Genomic DNA, 16,138 nt, shown 5'->3' with positions numbered 1-16,138 from the left:
AAATAATTTCTCAAAGTTTAGCCTGCTTTTGGCGTTTGCCATGGCGCCAACTAATGAAGGGCAGGAAAAGATGTTTCTGTATTTTGTTTCCTCAGTAACAAATGTACATCGTTTATTGTGGAGTTTGACAAAGGCTGTGTATTGAGAGTGAAGAAGAGAACATTAAAGCGATACTATGCCTTGGATCGGACGAGTTGGCAGTATGAAAAACATTTTGTAACAAAAAGCTTTGGGTTGGAAAGATGTTTGAAAGGTAGAATAGAATGATCCATACAAATTTGCCTCAGAATTGCGTGGTTTTCCTTTTGCTTTGCGAACTAACACGGTCGGCAATTTATGGGGGTCATAAATGGCCGACCGTGTTAGTCGACGAGGTAAAAGGAAAACCACGCAATTTCGAGGCATATTTGTGTTGATAATTATATTCTACTTTTAAAACATCTTTCCAACCATATGCATATAGCAAACGGGTATACTTTTTTTAAGGCAACGTGTTCCTTTAAGTGCGATGGTTCTATACCGTGCATATACAACATTTACAAATTAAATTAACAATCAAGAAATAATCCACGGTTTTTTGGAAACCAAAATATACCTGACATGTATTAAGGTATTTATTTCATCAATGCAGCCAGTACTTCGATCGATTTACTATTACAAGTTGTAAAATAATTTGAACTCAAAGTAGGAATAATTAGGTATGATCTGAGAGTCAGGTTTTTTTGTACACCGCTATTTTACTGACGCTGTTCACATTTTGTTCACAAACACCATTGATAGTTCCAACCCTGCTTAAATTCTAAACTCAATGTCTTCCAGGAAACTTATAATTTTCAAGTTTGATCACATATAAAATGTAAAATGGAGCAAGATTGTTGTGTTGCTCTTTGATTCTAAATTAGTGTGTGTCTTTAAATGGGGGTGTTTATCCCAGAGACCCTCAAAGAAATTTCCTGGAATATTCATTGACTGAGATTGAATCACTCGGTTTTAAAATTACTAAATGGTAATCTTTGAAAATATGCAATCTTTGATTATGTGATTCTAAGTTGGAACTATCAAAAAAGCGAAATGGTACTTTCTATTGATGATACTACTGCACAATTAAGAAATAAATTGACATTATTATCCACATCAAGCCATTTAAAGTATAATGACAGATAAATAACAAATCCTCGAGTGAAATCATGGACCCAGACTGGCCGGAAAATCAAAACTCACCAGCAATTTTTTTTTTTTATATAAAATACATTATCGCCTTTTTTGTAATACCTTAAAGAGTATTCATTACCTAGATCTGTCGAATTTATCGACCGTTTTTCAATGGTTTTATCAATCAATAAGTTAATTTATTTTAATTTAATTTTTTGTGCCCCGGATCAATCAGTGAATTTATATAATTTTGTTTAAATCTAATCTCTTTTAGAGTTAAATGTAAAACAAAACCACGAAGTTTCAATTAAAAAGCTCTGTCCATCTGAACATCAATACGTGCATACAGATGTTTAACAATCTTGTTATTTTTTATTTTTTTTTAAAGTTTTTATTCTTTTTTTCTTCGGCATCTTTGTATTTAGGAAATTAAATTCTAAACAAAACCTGCAAAGTGTGAAGAGGCAGAGTGCAGTAGTTGGATGCAACAACTCTTCAAATTTGAAGTATGGTCCACTGATTAAAATGTTGTGTCCATGCAACCATGATGCAAGGTGGTTTTGGGGTTATGAGTGTATTTCTACTGTAGGTTTTTACCTTAATCCGATTCTGCGAGAAATTTGTATCTCGCAAGAAAGTTCTTTGCGGAACAACATCATATCTCGTCCTCTAACTTTTTACATTTGGGTTATTTATAGTAAGACTCGTGTCACACAACACATGCAACCTTTTGACATTCTACCACTCCTTTTTCACCTCAATTCAACAGTAATTTAGATCATATACAACTGTGTTACTTGGGTAGTTTCAACATTAGGTGTTTTTTGTAATGAATTACAGCTTTGAAATAAATGTTACTGAATTAAGTTGAATTGAATACAACCTGTGTGTACTGTGACCACTTATAATATACACAATGCCATCTTACCTCCTTCGCCATTGGCTTTAGACATTTCAGGTTGCTGATGCCCCTTGAGGTTTTACTCAGGATCAGGCAAATAATGGTCCAGATTTTTTGACAAATCAAATACAAGGTGTCCAAAGAGTTCACTTCCAATGATACCTTTCACAATAATACACATAATGTACATAACAGATTGATCAAATTAATTTTCTTGTCACTACAAATTGTGGCCCAAGGGCCAAATTGCATGTGACTCTACATATAAATATATTAAAAATATAACTTAAGATCAAATTATTAAAACAACAACTAAAAACAAAAACACACAATTATTTATTTAAAATGTTAATAAAATAAGGGGTCGGACTGTTTTTAAAACGGGATGTTCTCAGTGGAAGAGTTGAATATTGTTTTGCATTGCGAGTATTCCTACCATGGACACTCTCTCTGGTCTGGGGGGGGGGAGAGAAATTTTAAACGAGAGTCATTAATAAGACTGTTTGCAAAATGATAAGCAGGAAGACTGAATTTTCAGTTGATGCAAATATACCCCCTTTTCCTTTACTGTACGATTCTGAAGTGAAGGGATACATTTGGTTATCACTCTAAACATTAATGGCAATGCCAATTTACTGGGTTAGAACAGAATCATTTAGAAGTAAAACACATTTTGAGACTCTTTTCAATTTAGTCATGGGAAAAAAATTGATAATCTTCCCCAAACATTTAAGTCTGTGAAACCTTACTGACAGACTGTTTGCAATAAACTATTTTAAAAACGGTACCACGTTCTGAAATCTTGTTTGGTTTTATTTTTATCTAAAACAATCAATACGGTAAAAAAAAAAAGGTAAACTTTCCCTTTATTTGTGACTTTGTTTTGGGTTTGGTTGGTTAAAATTTACATAATTCTACTTTGTTCTTTTTTTTGGAAACAGAGTATCGGTTACAAAATTGCAGCCCGGTACAACAAATATTGTCTCAAAACATGTCGACACAACTTGACCTATTCACTATGTTATTGATGAAAATGTGACCAGCAAATGTGTCACCAACGTTGCATTTTACATGAACTAGTGGAAACAACTCACTGTTTGCATTAAAACCTAAATTAGCAGCAAACAAATCACAATCTACTCACTGCCCAAAAAGATTAAAAGTCAAAGGACTTACTAACCCAACAGCACTCACTGTGGGCAATAATGATCTCCTGTAGGTGATTGACAATCTAGAAGTCAAGGTCTTTAACAGGAAATATATGATATAGAAGAGTTTGCGGTAACACCATGTAATAACAATCTCTATTACATGGTGTTACCGCAAACTCTTCTATATCTTATCTCCACCATGCAAAGTTTCAAATCCTACTTAGGAAATATATGCCCCATGATCAGTTCAAACTATGTGAGAGAAAGTTTCCCCGTCATGCCTTGCAGTGGATGAAAACAATCTCATAGCAGTGTGCTTTGTGTCGTGTATCTAATACTACTATTTCATTGTTGGAAAAAGATGCAACATACCTTGCAAATGCAAAGTTTGTGAGGCCACAATTATTGAAACTTTCCTTCAGATTCCACCCCTGTTTTGTATGGATTGTTTCATGTTCCTTGGCCTGAGCCTCTGCTTTAGCTTGTTGCTCATCTTCCAGCACCAGTCTTCCCACTGACCTTTCACCTTCTTCAAACTCAAGAAAGGAAAGCCTATCAGACACAATCTCACCCTGTATCTTAGTACGTTCATCAAGGTTGTTTATAAGTTTCAGCTTGAAATACAGAATCTCATGAGAGCTTGCTTGGGTCATAAACTGATTCCCTTTATCCAGCTTGTGCTCTACCTGGGTCACTTCCTTTGTGTTGGTTGCCTCTGCAGTTTTAAATGTCTGGACTCTGTCTTTGTAAACACTCTCTGCCTCTTGCTTCAGCTGCTTTTCCTCTTCGGTGATCCTTGCTCTCTCCTTGGCAGCCTTCTGGGAGATTTTCATATTGGTTTCAGCATATGAAGATTCCAGTTTCTTGCGAGACTCATTAGCTTGTTCCATGGCAGTTTTAATATCAGCCTTGCATTTCTCAGCTTTTGCAACCAGCTCTGCGACTTTCTGTTTGCATTTGTCTAAAGCCTCAGGTATTCCGGTGAAGTCATGTCTTTGGTTTGCATGATCAAGAATGGTACAAGTTGTGCATTCTAACTTCTGGCATGTGTTGCAGTAGATGTTTAGAGTCTGATCACTGTGCTTGCCACACTTTGGAATGTACTCCCTGATTTTACTGCGGTAGTTTACAACACCGGATTGCAGTTGAGAAAGTGTGTAGATTTGATGTGATTTCAAGATAGCCATATTGTGATGTGATTGTTGACAGTCTTTACAAATAAAATGTTCACAGTCAATACATCTGGAAACAGCCGTATGATCTCTTTCACAGACTTGACATTTGATCTGTGACCCATGACCCTATCATGGTGAGTTGCCCCTGAACAGTAAACTCATCCACCAGGGCAATGAGTCCTTAGGTAGACTGTCAGACAGCTGCGATGTGGACGCGCTGAAGAACTCAAATTGTGTGTGCAGTCATGTTGCTTATTTTACAGTCATGTTGCTCAACTCTTCCTTAATAGTCATCAATTTGTCATTGTTCAACCCAAACGTATTCAAATAGTACTAATAATAATACAATATTACATACAAATTTTAGGTACTGTGTAGTCTTGGCCCAAGACGATGGTGCTTGATTCTGGATAGTGTACTACGCGCGGTTGAATCGCCAAAGCGCGCCCGCCACGGTATGATTTAGTTACGTGGACGGCTCGAAATCTAGACTACACTCTGCAAGCTACCATCGTCTTGGCAATCCTGCAGCGCTGTGTTAACTTTTTCATTGTTTTCTTCTACAGCTTTCTGTAGAACCAATCAGCGTGCGATCGTTGTTAATAAATTAACATAATGTTTAGTTGACCCCGGGGTCATTCATGTTTGTCGTGGAGGAAAAATCGTAAGAAAATAGGAAATATTCACGATTATGAATGTTAAAGATGAACAAGTGAGCCGAAGCTATATTGATCTGCTATCTAGATGGCAATTAATGAACGACTATGTCAAAATATACCAGCTAGTGCCCTCTCTGCGGACGGTCTGGTTTTGCGATAAACTCCGTCAGTTCTCGTGTGCTTCGTCTGCTGCATGCAGGCAGCAGTTGGACTATGAGGTAGGATGTCCGGGTGTGAATAAACTATAGGGAACTCTGAACTAGAGCATGATACCACATACGACCAACGTTTGCAACTGAGCAAGTCATGGATCCCAAGTCATTATGTAACTGTCAGTGTCACAAAGTGGTGAGTGGAGAGAATCTTGTTTATATTGATCGAATCTGTATAGAATTAGAAAACGTAAAGTCATACATTTGTAAGTAGTCATTGTTTGTCATGTTTGAATACTTCAAAACTTGTTGTTATTTATGTAGGTAGACCTCCTTCCTGCTAAATAGCAGTGCTATTTCATGATGCGAAGCACAATTTTCTTGTGTCTCACTTATGGAAGGGCAGCTCGTAAAAGTATTGCCTCACCAAAATACACTTCGCATTCGCATTCGAAGGAAGTATGAGCCTACTCCTTGGTTTTGTTTCGGTTTGGAACGAACATAGCCCAGCTTTATGTGAGATTGGATTTGTCTGACTTGAGTCACCAACACTTCAATGCACACAGATTCATATCCCTCGATTTGAAAATGGCTCATCTCATTGGCTGACTTTTTTTTTTTTAACTTACATTTTTCTTCTGTGCACAAGCAATTAACACTTGTTTGCAATTGCTATAGTTGGGTTGATTGATGATCGTAAATCGTAACCCTCGCTGGTCAACGGTTTAATATTTATAATCAAAACAGATGTACATTTTACATTAAGCTTGATGCAGAAAAAGTTTAGCACAATAAGACCCAATATAATCACTGAACTTATTCTATGATTTGTATTTGTTTCATTCTTCTGATAGGGCACATTTCCAGGAAAGGCTTTTAGAGAACTGCTGCATGCCCACCTTGGAGTACTGATACTTTTTAGGCCTCGTCTTGTCAGATGAATGGGTAGTCGACTGCTCTGCAATTAAGGAATGGAGTTCTTGATTCAAGAGAGACAAATCTGTGACAGAATCAAGATTCAAGCGTATATAATTGTGGAAGAGATATTTTGCTGTTTTGCAGAGGAAGTCTCAAGAAGAGAAAAGGAAAAGATGGAACATCATATTAACTGTCGTATGTGAAGAACTGTACTCTACATTTTGCTGCAAAGTTCCACCACTGTATCACAATTTATTGTCGACATGTATCATACCATACCAATACAGAGATTGACTTTCAAGATGAGTTTACATAGCTTTTTCAACACTGTGGGAACTGTGTGCATACTCTTAGCAACCGATGCTTTTGGACTGGGGTTGATGTTTGTCATTATTTTGAACACCAAGATGAAAATGTACAACTAAGTGGAAGAGTTGGGCGAGATGAGCAACATGGTCTTTCAACTGCCATAAACTATCTAAGACACGGAGAATCAGATGAAAACTGCATTGCACCCCACAATGTAGAAGAGTGGTCGTAGGCTCAGCCGCTCATACAGGTACATAGTACAAACAGTATTGTGTATAACTGCTGTGATACCTGTGCACTTTAAATGCTGCTGTGGGAAAGCCTGTGATTGGCGATTAGTGGTACGCACTACGATTCATGTCGAAATCGCAACTAGTTATTGCTTAGTCGAGTTGCGACTGCCATTATTCACCTACTCCGTAAATCAAGCCACCACAACAACTAAAATAGTTGCTCCTATTCCTGCTTGCTGAAAAAATTGTGTCGCTCACAGTCACGACTTTTCATGGCAACATAATTTACCTATGAAACACAACCAGACATCAGTAAGCCTGGGCCACTTGTGTAAGTTACTACTCAACTAGTCACACCTCAAAAAGTCATGACTACGACACTAGTCATGACTTGTTTGCCGCAGGGGCAATATGGTAAATTTCGTGCTTAGAGGATTGAAGGATTGTCACTGGTGTCACTGACTGTGTTTCGTAAGTAAATTATGTTGCCATGAATAGTCGTGAGCGATACAATAGACAGTTCACCAAACAGGAAGTTGTTACTATTTTTGGAGTACACGATTATTCAATTAGGAATTAAAAAAAGTAGTCGCAACACGACTTGTGATTTTAATAATCTCGACTGTGCGACAAGTTTGACACTGTGTCACACTAGTCGCCCAGCCCTAGACATAAAGTGACACAATCCTTAAATCCTTTCAGCGTGAGTTTTACTCTATTGCACCTGCAGCAAATAATACGTCGCAATGCATTTTGGGGCATGAAAAATGACTAGTGTGTTGAAGTTGCGACTATTTGAGGCACGAATAGTTGAGAAGCAAATTTCACTAGTCGCTCAGGCTTTAATTGTGGGGTATCGTTGTTATAGCCTGTTTACAAACCTGATCATTTTAATAGCCACTGTTCTGTGAAGAATTTGTGTTTGGCAATAAAGAAAGAAATCAATTTTATGAACAAGTAATTTGTGTTGGCCTTTATTTAGAAATAATTTGAATTAAACTGTATCAATTGTTTTAAGACACAATACATCATTGTTAATTATAACGTACTGACTATTAGGTATTCATGTGATTGTGACACAATTAGTAGCCCTAAAGTTTAATACATGTGCAAAGTCATATAAGTCGATGCCTCAGAACGACAATAAATTGTACTTGTACAGTGAATAGTGTTTGCTGTAGTAAAACTACTATATACGGTAGTATCATGGAGGTTTCTACCTCCATGTGAGTATAATCATGTAGGTACCTCCATGGTGTAATATATGCACTGAGGGTAGTTCGTCTGTCTGTGGTTCATGTGATCTGCCCACGACAAATCATTCGGGAAGTATAAAACCATAAAACAAACACGACACGTAACGAAGCATTTTGTTACTTAATTCCTCCTTAGTCAGTTTTCTCTCAGACATTCTGTATTCAGCTATTCTTCAGAATAACGACAATAATTATTAATTGGTTTTCTGGGAAAAGGGGATGTAGAATTTAAATCCCTGCATTGCGTTCGTTAAGTATGGCCATGGAGGAATTCCTCCATGGTATGGCTAGGCAAATCATATTATAGTATCACTCGTTCGTCCCGTACGTCCGACTGTGGCCCGACTTCATTTCATGCTGCTGGGCGCTGCCATGTTGTTCACATGTTGAATATGCATTACACAACCTCGACAACGGCCTTATTAACATAATACGGCAACGCCCACAGTGCACGCAGCGCTGCATGATTGCCAAGACGATGGTAGCTTGCAGAGTGTAGTCTAGATTTCGAGCCGTCCACGTAACTAAATCATACCGTGGCGGGCGCGCTTTGGCGATTCAACCGCGCGTAGTACACTATCCAGAATCAAGCACCATCGTCTTGGGCCAAGACTAGGTACTGTGTAATATTCGATTTTTTTTATGAATGAGACATTGTCCATGTTTTATATTTTTTTAAGAATAACAGACATGGTTAACATTAGACCTCGTTTCTTTTGATTGGAATTTTAGAAAAGCTTAACCACTGTATGATTAGATTTATACAACTGCACTGTCAAAATTGACCAAATATCTTCAGTAAAACAAAACATGTTTATGTATAAATGTCTTTATAATCAAGCTTTGCTATGGTGAAGTGTGCTGAGCCAGGTCCCAATTTCATAGAGCTTTTTTAAAAACACACAAAGTAGTAGGCCTACAACAAGGTTCTCAGCCTAATATAAATACCTTTAATTGGTATAAATCCTACTCAATCTTCAACCAATCTTTGCTACTCAAACTGCTCTATGAAATTGTGCCTAAATTATGTAATGATGGCGAGAGAGTTGTGCTCTTCAGTGAGTAGGCCTAGTAGTGATCATTCGTTTTACACGTTCAAAGCACCGTCGCACGTCCAGATCTTGCCAATGCCCAATCACAAGCTCGATACTGAAGGCTCCACCCTACTCGGACCGTTGTCTTTGTTAAACGCTATACATATTCATGTTATTCAATAGAGCAGGAGAGCTGGAGGCATGTGTGTAAGCCCCAGGAAAATTCTCTTATTGTCTGCTCCTTGTAAAGCATGCAGGTAGCGGACATTCACTCACAAGGTGATGTTAGCATTCATTGCTAAGCAAGCAGGGTGTGTAAAAAACATGCAACAATATCCTATACAGTATAATACCACTACTTGTGAGCTCAATCCAACATGTGCAAGTCCCTTTGGTTGGGCAGTTGGATCCTAACAATGTAGGTGTGCTCAACTTGTAAAGAGAAGGTCTGCTGTTCACATTCAAATAAGATTACGTTCGTCTGTGATGATATTCAGGTCGACTGTTCACATTCAAATAAGATTACGTTCATCTGTAATGATATTCAGGACTGCTGTTCACATTCAAATAAGATTACGTTCATCTGTAATGATATTCAGGACTGCTGTTCACATTCAAATAAGATAACGTTCATCTGTAATGATATTCAGGACTGCTGTTCACATTCAAATAAGATAACGTTCATCTGTAATGATATTCAGGACTGCTGTTCACATTCAAATAAGATTACGTTCGTCTGTAATGATATTCAGGACTGCTGTTCACATTCAAATAAGATTACGTTCATCTGTAATGATATTCAGGACTGCTGTTCACATTCAAATAAGATTACGTTCATCTGTAATGATATTCAGGACTGCTGTTCACATTCAAATAAGATAACGTTCATCTGTAATGATGTTCAGGACTGCTGTTCACATTCAAACAAGATTAGTTGGTCACTTACAAAATTATATTCCTTTTTTCTTCTCTTTTTAAACCCTACTTTGAGTGATCACTACTGGATTTTGGAGATTCAATCCAACATCTGAGTGATATGAATATGGTGTTTTTGTGTTTGCACATAATAACAGTAAGTAAGGACGCTGGAGTATCAGCTTTAACAGTTAAAAATAAATCCTTATGTTATTCGGCCACAGTGACACCCAACATACTTCACCCGGCCCCTTCTTAACATACATTTTTTTGCAAAATAGTTTAGGAGGGTACTTAAAAATAATTACAAAATGTTCCCCTTTTCGCTTTTTCCTTTGGTTAAATTTGGCTGGGCACTAGTTGACAACAGCAATTCTTAGTAAATCTTTCCTTAATAATGAATGCTAACACTACACTGTCTTGTGAGTGATTGTCTGCTACCTGCATGCTTTACAAGGAGCAGACAATAAGAGAATTTTCCTGGGGCTTACACATGCCTCCATCAGCTCTCCTGCCTCTATTGAATAACGTATACATGAATATGTATAGTGTTTAACAAAGACAACGGTCCGAGTAGGGTGGAGCCTTCAGTATCCAGCTTGTGATTGGGCATTGGCAAGATCTGGACGTGCAACGGTGCTTTGAACGTGCAAAACGAATGATCACTATTACCACCTCACACAGGACGTACATTATACAATTGTTGCACGCTGTGACGGGGTCCATGGCGTTTTGTACACGAGGGGGAAATGGCACTCGAGGCGAAGCCGGGGTGCCATTTGCCACCGAGGGTGTGCAAAACGCCATGGACCCCGTCACAGCGTGCAACAATTGTTTATTGTACACTTTTACAGGGCTGCCACATAGGCAACCACGGTCAAACTTGAGCTGTTCAGGAATAAATATTGCTTTAAAATATTTTTTGTTGCTTAAAAAAAAAAGAGCAGATGGTACATATGGAATGTCATGATTGATAATAACCTTAATTTGTTATTTTATTGTGCTTACCTAATTTATGGTCTTATTGCAGCTCAATAAATTTAGCCCAGGATCCAAACCCATACTCCACCAGCACTATAAACCCATCGGGTATCACTATATGGTCAAACTACATTTAAACTTTTCATTACATATTTGCCATTTGCACAGAATACTTGTCTTTTTGTTTTGAAAGCTTTTTACATATGCAGCAGATATTAAAGATGAAGTGCTTTCCATAATTTTAATCCAAAATGGAAATTATAAAAATAGTGAAATGAAAAGAAAATCATCATCATTTTATTTAACAGAAGTGACCACACTAATGAATTATTCTGGCATCAAGCCATTCATCGTGCTTTAAAGCAATCGCACAACATCGGTAAACAGTATTGTCCAAAGGCCCACACTTCGTGTATCACAACTAATATATAAAATAACAAACCTGTGAAAATTTAGGTTCAATCGGTCATCGGAGTCGGGAAAAAATAACAGTAAAACCATAGAGTTATATATAACTATATGAGTAAAACCCACCCTCGTTTCCGCACGTTTCGCCGTGTCATGACATGTGTTTAAAATACATCCATTATTCTCGATATCGAGAATTTAAAATTGTAATGTTTTCTCAAAAAGTAAAGCATTTCATGGAATAACATTTCATGGGAAATCTTTCACCATTACCTTCTGTAAACCCTGTAAGTTATTTGTAAATCTGTGAACTTTTAATTTTTGTTCTGTTCAGAAAGTGTTCAATGGCTTTTAATAATGAGAACATTATCTGCAAAGTGTGAAGAGGAAAAGCCCGCCATTTTAAACCAGATGTAGTTGGTTGAACCCGATAATTCTCGGGACCACATTTTGATGGCGAGCGCGCACGTCTATATGCTACGGGTTGTTTGACAGTGCGTTTGCGTGTTATGCATAACACAAATTATAGGGACCTCTCATCACACAAGAATGGGACTTGAATCAAGTCTAGACGAAAGTATATGAACACAAATATTGACGGTCGCATACTATTTGAAGTATGAACGTTGGAATCCAAAATTCGAATTGTCGGGTGCGTGCAAGCAGTCGTAGCCAGTATGAACCAGTCTTAAGAACCAGTCACTATTCCCTTTCATAACTTATGATGTCGGTCCGCTGTCGGTTCTTGAGCGGTGGGTCTCTGTGAAGGGTTTCCGGTGGTTCGTCGGTCCGCTGTCGGTTTTTGAGCGGCATGCCTCTGGTTGTTTTCTAGTGGTTCCCGATGGATCGGTCTGCTGCCAGTTCAGGCCTCTGTCAGTTGTGGTAGCCGATGTCGGTCCGCTGTCGGTTATTGAGCCGCTGGTTTCTAGATTGCATGTGGTCGATGACGAAGGTCCGCGGCGGTTCTTGAGCAGGCATCCGTCGCATTCTGCCCCTCGGCCTATACGCGGCTTGTTGCTCATCTTTCAGCACCAGTCTTCCCACTGACCTTTCACCTTCTTTAAACTCAAGAAATGAAAGCCTGTCAGATGCAATCTCACCCTGTTTCTTAGTTAGTTCTTTAAGATTGTTTATAAGTTTCAGCTTGAAATCCAGAATCTCATGAGAGCTTGCTTGGGTCATGAACTGATTCACTTCATCCAGCTTGTGCTCTACCTGGGTCACTTCTTTTGTGTTGGTTGCCTCTGCAGTTTCAAATGTCTGGACTCTGTCTTTGTAAACACTCTCTGCCTCTTGTTTCAGCTGCCTTTCCTCTTCAGTGATCCTTGCTCTCTCCTTGGCAGCCTTCTCGGAGATTTTCATATTGGTTTCAGCATATGAATATTCCAGTTTCTGACGAGACTCACTAGCTTGTTCCATGGCAGTTTTAATATCTGCCTTGCATTTCTCAGCTTTTGCAACCAGCTCCGCGATTTCCTTTTTGCATTTGTCTAAAGCTTCAGGTATTCCGGTGAAGTCATGTCTTTGGTTTGCATGATCAAGAATGGTACAAGTTGTGCATTCTAACTTCTGGCATGTGTTGCAGTAGATGTTCAGAGTCTGATCACTGTGCTTGCCACACTTTGGAATGTACTCCCTGATTTTACTGCGGTAGGTTACAACACCTGATTGCAATTGAGCAAGTGAGTAGATTTGATGTGATTTTAAGACAGCCATATTCTGATGTGATTGTTGACAGTCTTGACAAATAAAATGTTCACAGTCAATACATCTGGAAACAGCCGTATGATCTCTTTCACAGGCTTGACATTTGACCTCTGACCCATGACCCTCCATGAGTTGCTCCTGAACAGTAAACTCATCCACCAGAGCATTGAGTTTAAAGTCCTTAGGTAGACTGTCAACCTTGTTGTCTTCTAGTGTTGTTTTCTTTCTGCACAGAGGACACAGTAGGATGGAGCTGTTAGGATCTTTTTGGTGAAGCACCCTGAGGCATGTGAAGCAGAAGCTGTGTAGACAGTCTAGCATTGTTGGATTGATGAAGCGATTGGTGCATATTGGACATTCTAGATGATCCTTACTGATCTTATCAAGCACTGAATGGACTGTGATACGGGCAGCCATCTCTGATATTAGCTTTCCCTGTTGGCACAAACACATTTTTTTTCTTTTCGTAAGTACATGTTTCTATACTCGTATTATTCAAAGTTGCACCATTCATGTGTTGTCTGCTGGAACCATGTCATCAACATTTTAGGACGAAAATTGCCAATTGTACACGTCATTTACAATACGATTTATCACATGTAATTTGTTACTGGGGGGCGGGGTGATTGAGGCTCCAAAATTTGCTGCACTCTTCTGGTACAATTATGTTGGTTTAAAAATTCAATCAAATGTAGTCAAAACTGCCTTTGAAGGAGTTTTACCTCTAATCCCCAGCTACTAATGAGTGACCCTACAGTCTTTTAATTTTTGCATTTTTTTTTTTTAGTCAATCCAATGGCGGTATGGAGGTACCCCAAGATGAAAATTCTTGTTGTGTCACTGTATGTCCTAGTAATTTTGACTGCTACGGTACTATGACTGTGCAAGTATTCAATTTAAAATGTACAATTGAAAGGCAGTGGACACTATTGGTAATTACTCAAAATACTTATTAACATAAAACCTTACTTGGTGACGAGTAATGGGAAGATGTTGATAATATAAAACATTGTGAGAAACGGCTCCCTCTGAAGTGACATAGTTTTCGAGAAATAAGTAATTTTGATGTCTCGAAATCAACCTTGTAAAAGCACACAACTTCGTGTGACGTGGGTGTTTTTTTCTTTTACTATTATCTCGCAACTTCGACAACCAGTTGAGCTCAAATTTTCACAGCTTTGTTATTTTAAGCATATGTTGAGATACACAAAGTGAGAAGACCGGTCTTTGACAATTGCCAAAAGTGTCCAGTGTCTTTATTAGAGGCCCCAAGTTGTCAATGTTTCCGGAAATGAAAGGTACTTTATGTAGATATATGCACATGTAAAACACCATAGATTGCAGAGTGGTGCTTTCAAAACCAAAGACAAATCATCTAAGATGATGATCCATGAATAGCCAGTGATTAATACTCAGTGACGGTGTCACAACTTTGTCAGTTTCACTTGTGTTTTATTATTTGATAAAAAAATAAAATAAAATGGCATCCCTGTAGGTGGCCCTAATATGGCTGCTGTTTCCCATGTTTCATTGTAAACTCAGTAGTTAACGGTTGCATTGGCTTCTGACTTGCACACAAGAAGAATGATATTGACAAAATGGAATGACCACCAACATCATTGGTTCAAATGTTACCACGTCACATTCCCTTGCGGTTCACTATTTGACAACAATTACAGAAATAACCATTTGCCACACACCCTTACATTTCATGGACTATAAAGCATGTACTTACAATTGTATGCGATTTTGATGTCGTTCGAGGTCTCTTGGCATCAGTAAACCCCAACAAGTTGTGACTTCTGGTGTTTTAACATCCACAACTACTCTGTGCATGGATAAGTACTGGGTGTGTGAGTAGGTCTGTTCACAATGATGCGTACACACACTGATACCTTCTGCACTTGAAATATTGGTACATTGCTCACCTATCCTTGAAACACAAAAATCCCCGTCCTATTATAGATCCAATGATGTCACAGTCAAGTGTGGGTGTTGTATTGGTCTGTATCTGCACAGATGGTTGCGTCTCCCGCACTTTTTTATACACTTGGACTTTGAGACTGAGGAGTGGCTGATTTCAAGCTGATTATAGATGTGAACCAGCTCTCATTAAAGGCAGTGGACACTATCGGTAATTACTCAAAATAATTATTAGCACAAAACCTTACTTCGGTAACAAGTAAGGGGGAGAGGTTGATAGTATAACAAATTGTGAGAAACGGCTCCCTCTGAAGTGACGTAGTTTTTGAGAAGAAGTAATTTTCCACCAAATTGATTTCGAGACCTCAGATTTAGAATTTGAGGTCTTGAAATCAACCTTATTAAAGCACATAACTTCGTGTGGCATGGGTGTTTTTTCTTTTACTTCGACGACCAATTGAGCTCAATCTTGCACAGGTTTGTTATTTTAAGCATTTGTTCAGATACAGCAAGTGTGAAGACTAGTCTTTGACAATTACCAATAGTGTCCAGTGTCTTTAAATGCATCATAATATTGCTGCATGTAAATATGGGATAAAGTAAGGTTTTATGCTAATAGTTATTGTGAGTTATTGCCAATAGTGTCACTGTCTTTCTGTAAGTGATCCCGTTGTAAAGCGGTTTGGGGCACTGGACTAAGTTTCAGAATCAGCAGAGTGAGTTGTTATGTATCAGTTGCTGTGAGTACTTATCAATAGAATCCAGTGCCTTTAAGGGAAGTGAGCGTTTACCACACGGGCTTTATACCCGAATCCACTGCACATATCCCACAAAGAACAGAAACTTTCAACCTGTCACAAAATTGCTGAATTTTGCCTGTATAGTTTGCTGTATTTATAAACTGTATTAATAAATAAACTAATTAATATTAGGCTTATTTGGGTATATAGAGGTTAGTTATCCCCTTGTTCATTTATTAATGGTGTTTCAGGTTTAGATATTTTAGGTTATGTAACCCTGGTCCAGGGAAGTAACAATTTATGCAAAGTGATTATGCAAAGTAGATAGCCAGAAAAACATTCCGACGTGTAATTGTTATATGGTGTTGGATCCAACAAGAGCAGCAATATTGCCGTACTGCCCAGCCACTCTGCTCATCTGCTCTAATCCACCTGGTGTTCATGATGTGCCAGCAACGCTGAAGATAGAGTTGTGTCGGCACTCTATGCTCAGCTCAAATCTTGAGCCATATCATTGAGCCATA

The 16,138-nt window shown here is 38.3% G+C and overlaps 2 protein-coding genes and 1 long non-coding RNA gene across 3 annotated transcripts; 1 reads left to right on the top strand and 2 right to left on the bottom strand.

Moving 5' to 3' along the window:
• Positions 1–3,388: 3,388 nt before the first annotated feature.
• LOC139938487 (E3 ubiquitin-protein ligase TRIM71-like) lies at positions 3,389–4,740 on the bottom strand. The gene has a single exon (XM_071934046.1). It carries the CDS (start codon positions 4,389–4,391, stop codon positions 3,480–3,482), a length of 912 nt encoding a protein of 303 aa, XP_071790147.1. The 5' UTR covers positions 4,392–4,740; the 3' UTR covers positions 3,389–3,479.
• Positions 4,741–5,028: 288 nt separating this feature from the next.
• LOC139938488 (uncharacterized) lies at positions 5,029–7,607 on the top strand. The gene is made up of 2 exons (XR_011786161.1): positions 5,029–5,386; positions 6,045–7,607. It is a non-coding gene; the product is annotated as an uncharacterized lncRNA (long non-coding RNA).
• Positions 7,608–10,597: 2,990 nt separating this feature from the next.
• On the bottom strand, positions 10,598–14,924 carry LOC139938486 (E3 ubiquitin-protein ligase TRIM71-like). Its single transcript, XM_071934045.1, has 2 exons — positions 14,687–14,924; positions 10,598–13,386 (listed from the first exon to the last, which is right to left on the bottom strand). Exon 2 carries the CDS (start codon positions 13,366–13,368, stop codon positions 12,118–12,120), a length of 1,251 nt encoding a protein of 416 aa, XP_071790146.1. The 5' UTR covers positions 13,369–13,386; positions 14,687–14,924; the 3' UTR covers positions 10,598–12,117.
• Between the last annotated feature and the right edge of the window lie 1,214 nt (positions 14,925–16,138).

This window comes from Asterias amurensis, chromosome 6 (genome assembly GCF_032118995.1).
Source record: "Asterias amurensis chromosome 6, ASM3211899v1".
NCBI lineage: Eukaryota > Metazoa > Echinodermata > Asteroidea > Forcipulatida > Asteriidae > Asterias > Asterias amurensis.
Note: the sequence above shows the minus strand (reverse complement) of the source record. Positions and strands in the feature narration are given on the sequence as shown.

Excerpts from the sequence above, each read along its gene's own strand:
- LOC139938486 (XM_071934045.1), bottom strand. The coding sequence starts at position 13,368 with ATGGCTGCCCGTATCACAGTCCATTCAGTGCTTGATAAGATCAGTAAG.
- LOC139938487 (XM_071934046.1), bottom strand. The coding sequence starts at position 4,391 with ATGGCTATCTTGAAATCACATCAAATCTACACACTTTCTCAACTGCAA.